Source organism: Gobius niger, assembly GCF_951799975.1.
Source record: "Gobius niger genome assembly, chromosome: 8".
In the NCBI taxonomy this organism is placed as follows: Eukaryota; Metazoa; Chordata; class Actinopteri; order Gobiiformes; family Gobiidae; genus Gobius; species Gobius niger.
In genome coordinates this window covers 34,490,337-34,493,614 of record NC_136859.1, presented here as the reverse complement: position 1 = coordinate 34,493,614, position 3,278 = coordinate 34,490,337, and the positions used below count along the sequence as shown (strand labels likewise).

Genomic DNA, 3,278 nt, shown 5'->3' with positions numbered 1-3,278 from the left:
TGTCCCTGTGTCTCTGAATACTATAAATTACTTCACTTCTTTCACTTCTTTTAGGCTTTTAAAACATGTAAAAACTTACTACTTCACCTCCAGGAAAACAAGTATAAGTTATATTAATAAAAACACATTCATTCATTTCATGCAGAGTTTATTTTTGAAAGTGAATCCACACATTTCATGACAGACACAAAGCAGATGCAGCGACTGATGATTCAGAGGCTGATATTGGAAGTGTTGGACTCCTCTGTGCTGCTCTAGTCTGAGTCACACACACCCGCCCATGATGGTCCTGTTGGTCTGTGAGTGAGAGCCCTGGGACACTCGGCATGTGTACCGCCGCTGGCCTGAGCTCCAGTGGGACGTGGGGATGGACAGGGAGCTGCTCATGTGAAACCTGCGCTCCGGTCCCAGGACGGCGGTGCTGCTCTGGACCCCACTGCTCACTGGACTCCCATCAGCCAACCAGCTCACCTGAGCATAGGGCCCCGCCTGAGAGGACACACAGAGCAGAGACACTGTGGGAGACTGGAGCTGTGCGGGGGACGGAGGGAACACTGTCACCACTGGAGGAGGAGCCGAATCGTCTGGAACAACAAAACACAAAGATGTCAGCGCAAATATAAGTGTTTATCCAGACAAAGTGTGGGGAAACTGTCGGCAGGAAACCAGTGTGAGCAGTGTGCAATAATCACACATGTTACTTTTAGCTTCTGTTTAATTTTTTTTTGTACGTTTTATATTATTCTGACCACTAGGTTTTCTAGTAAATGTGTATGTTTTATTGCTGTGCTTGATGTCCCTCATGCAATGTTAGGATTTGTTTTTGTTTTTCCATCCTCAAACACAGATGTTTAGTGTGAATTTTCCTCTATGAGTTAACATTCTGAAATGATTCGGTTTTACAAATACTGTCTCTCTAACACTGTCTTGTCTCGTCCTAAACACTTCCACAGATTCACTCTGATGCCTAAACTCACAAAATAAAGTGAACGATTCAGTAACAATGGAGCAATGCAGTTGTTTAGGTTATTTACGACAGTAACATGCATTTTGGTCCTCTTGCTATACTAGGTAGAAATTACCTGATAGTGAAAAAAATGTGTCAGGGCTTTAGTTTGAAGCCTCAAGGTTCAGAAAAGATGCAGAAGTTTGAAATTACATTTTGAATCCGTTTTATAGAAGAGGTTTGAAAAATAGTGATCACAATGTGAGTCTGTGGAGTCAAAGGGCCGACAGCGGCAAGACATTTGAGTGACTTGGAGACCGAAAGTCGGCAATAAAAGGGTTCAAATATTTAAAAAGTGATATTATTTCTAAATGTATGACAAGAGGAGAGGTCAATCTACAAAATGAAAAAAAAAAAAAATTCTGTTCCTTCAAAAAGTTCAAACATATAATACTTTAATATGTATGAAAAGAAGAGAGTTAGACCTTCAAAATAAAAATTAAAGTTTTGAAAAGATAAATCCTTTTTATAACTATCTAAATGTATCTATGGAGCCCTGGATAATAAATACTTTTATCATACAATAGTTTTTAAAGAGTTTGGTTTAAATGCACAGATAATCACACACATGAAATAATTTCAAACTTCATTCCATTGATTCTAAAATATCACTAAAGTGGGTTGTTAAAATAGGATTAAATTAAAAGAAATAACTCTCTAAAAAATGTGAATCAAACGTTTGTTGCAACATAAATAAAAAATAACCATATAAATGAGAGTGTGGAGAGTCTTACCTGTGACCCAGAGCTGGGAGCCTGGGCCGAATACCACAGTGCTTCAGTTTGTAGAAACGCTCGTACAAAAACCTCCTCACTCTCACTGACGAGGACAGAGACACTCTCACTTCCTGTGGACACTCAGCACATGTCCAGCCCCTTCATCTGTGTCCCTCTGGTCCATGAGAGACCTGAGGAGGTCATCAGGAGGTCATCAGGAGGAGAGAGGACACCAGGACGGAGCTGTGAGGAGACGACAGACAGAGACAGAGAGCAGGAGAAGAGGAAGTGAGGAGCTTAGGTTTTTGTCACACTCTATATCACTGTGATACGTGCTCACTAACAGAGCTGTCCCATGTCTTACAGTAATAAACTCCAGAGTCTCCTTGGTCCACATTGTTGACGGTCAAACGATAATCTCTTTTAGACTGATGAGTGCATGTGAATTTGGAGGAGGACACACCAGAGCCGTAGTCTGGAGTGCTCCAAGAATGGTAAAATCTCAACAGAAAGTGTGGAACTCCTCCTGGAGCCTGTTTGTACCAGCGAGCATCACTATTCTCCACATGTCCCAGGTTGCAGTCCATGGAGACGCTCTGTCCTCTCCTCACCGTCACATCTGGAGGCTCCTGAGTCAGCCGCGTCACAGCGCTCACACCTGGAACGAGAACAAGAGCTGAAGTGAGGAGAGAGAGTGGGAGTGAGCGGAGAGCAGCAGGGACAGCAGCCTCCTTACATGTGAGAGCACAGCCCAGAGTGCACAGGCTCCACAGCATGTTGTCAGGGAATGTACTCATGAGTCGCCGGGCGGCTTATAAAGACAGAGAGGAGACGCAGGAGGAGGGACTCAGCACTCAGCACCAACACTGCACCTCATCCTGTCTGAGGATATCTGCCATGTCGCCTCAGAGCCAAGATCAGACTCAGAATGATTCGGAAACTTTTAGACTCAGGTTTTAGAGATGAACCAATATCTACCCACAATGGATGACATTAAGAGGTGCGTCTGGTCTTCACAGTCCTGACCTAAACATTATTGCAGATCTAAAAAAAAAAAAAAAAAACTGCTGCTATTTACTTTAACATCGACTCCTTCCTAATCTTTGATGAACATATAATAAACCTTAAAGTTTAATTTGGCCACTTTCAAAAGCAGAAGAAACTCCCTCTCAGTTGAAGCAGCCGAAAGTTTCCTAACGCTATACGAGCGATCGCGATGTCGTCACATCCGGGGGCCGTGGTAGGCATTTTACGTTTTAAACAAAATGATAAGAATCCCATGATCGGCAAAAACAATGTTCATAAACAGGGCATTGCTTCCCTTGTGCTAAAACATATCGATCGTTTTATAAAACCGTGTTAGAGGCCTGGATACATCAGCTGTTGCCGACCATTCACCAAAACATCCTGTGAAAAAAAGTAAACAATAAAAGCGATCGCTCGTGTGGTTCTGTCCCACTTCTCCTACTGCATTACCAGCTGGTCCCAAGCAAACAAAACCAGCCTAAAGAAACTAGAATCTCTACAAACATGCTCTGAAAATCTTAAAATCAACA

At 42.7% G+C, this 3,278-nt stretch overlaps 1 protein-coding gene across 1 annotated transcript; it reads right to left on the bottom strand.

Moving 5' to 3' along the window:
* Positions 1–264: 264 nt before the first annotated feature.
* LOC306966087 (immunoglobulin lambda-1 light chain-like) lies at positions 265–2,498 on the bottom strand (the record flags this gene model as incomplete). Its single annotated transcript, XM_079560720.1, has 4 exons — positions 265–584; positions 1,775–1,853; positions 2,055–2,380; positions 2,459–2,498. The coding sequence occupies 4 exons, from the start codon at positions 2,496–2,498 to the stop codon at positions 265–267; spliced, it is 765 nt and encodes a 254-aa protein (XP_079416846.1).
* Between the last annotated feature and the right edge of the window lie 780 nt (positions 2,499–3,278).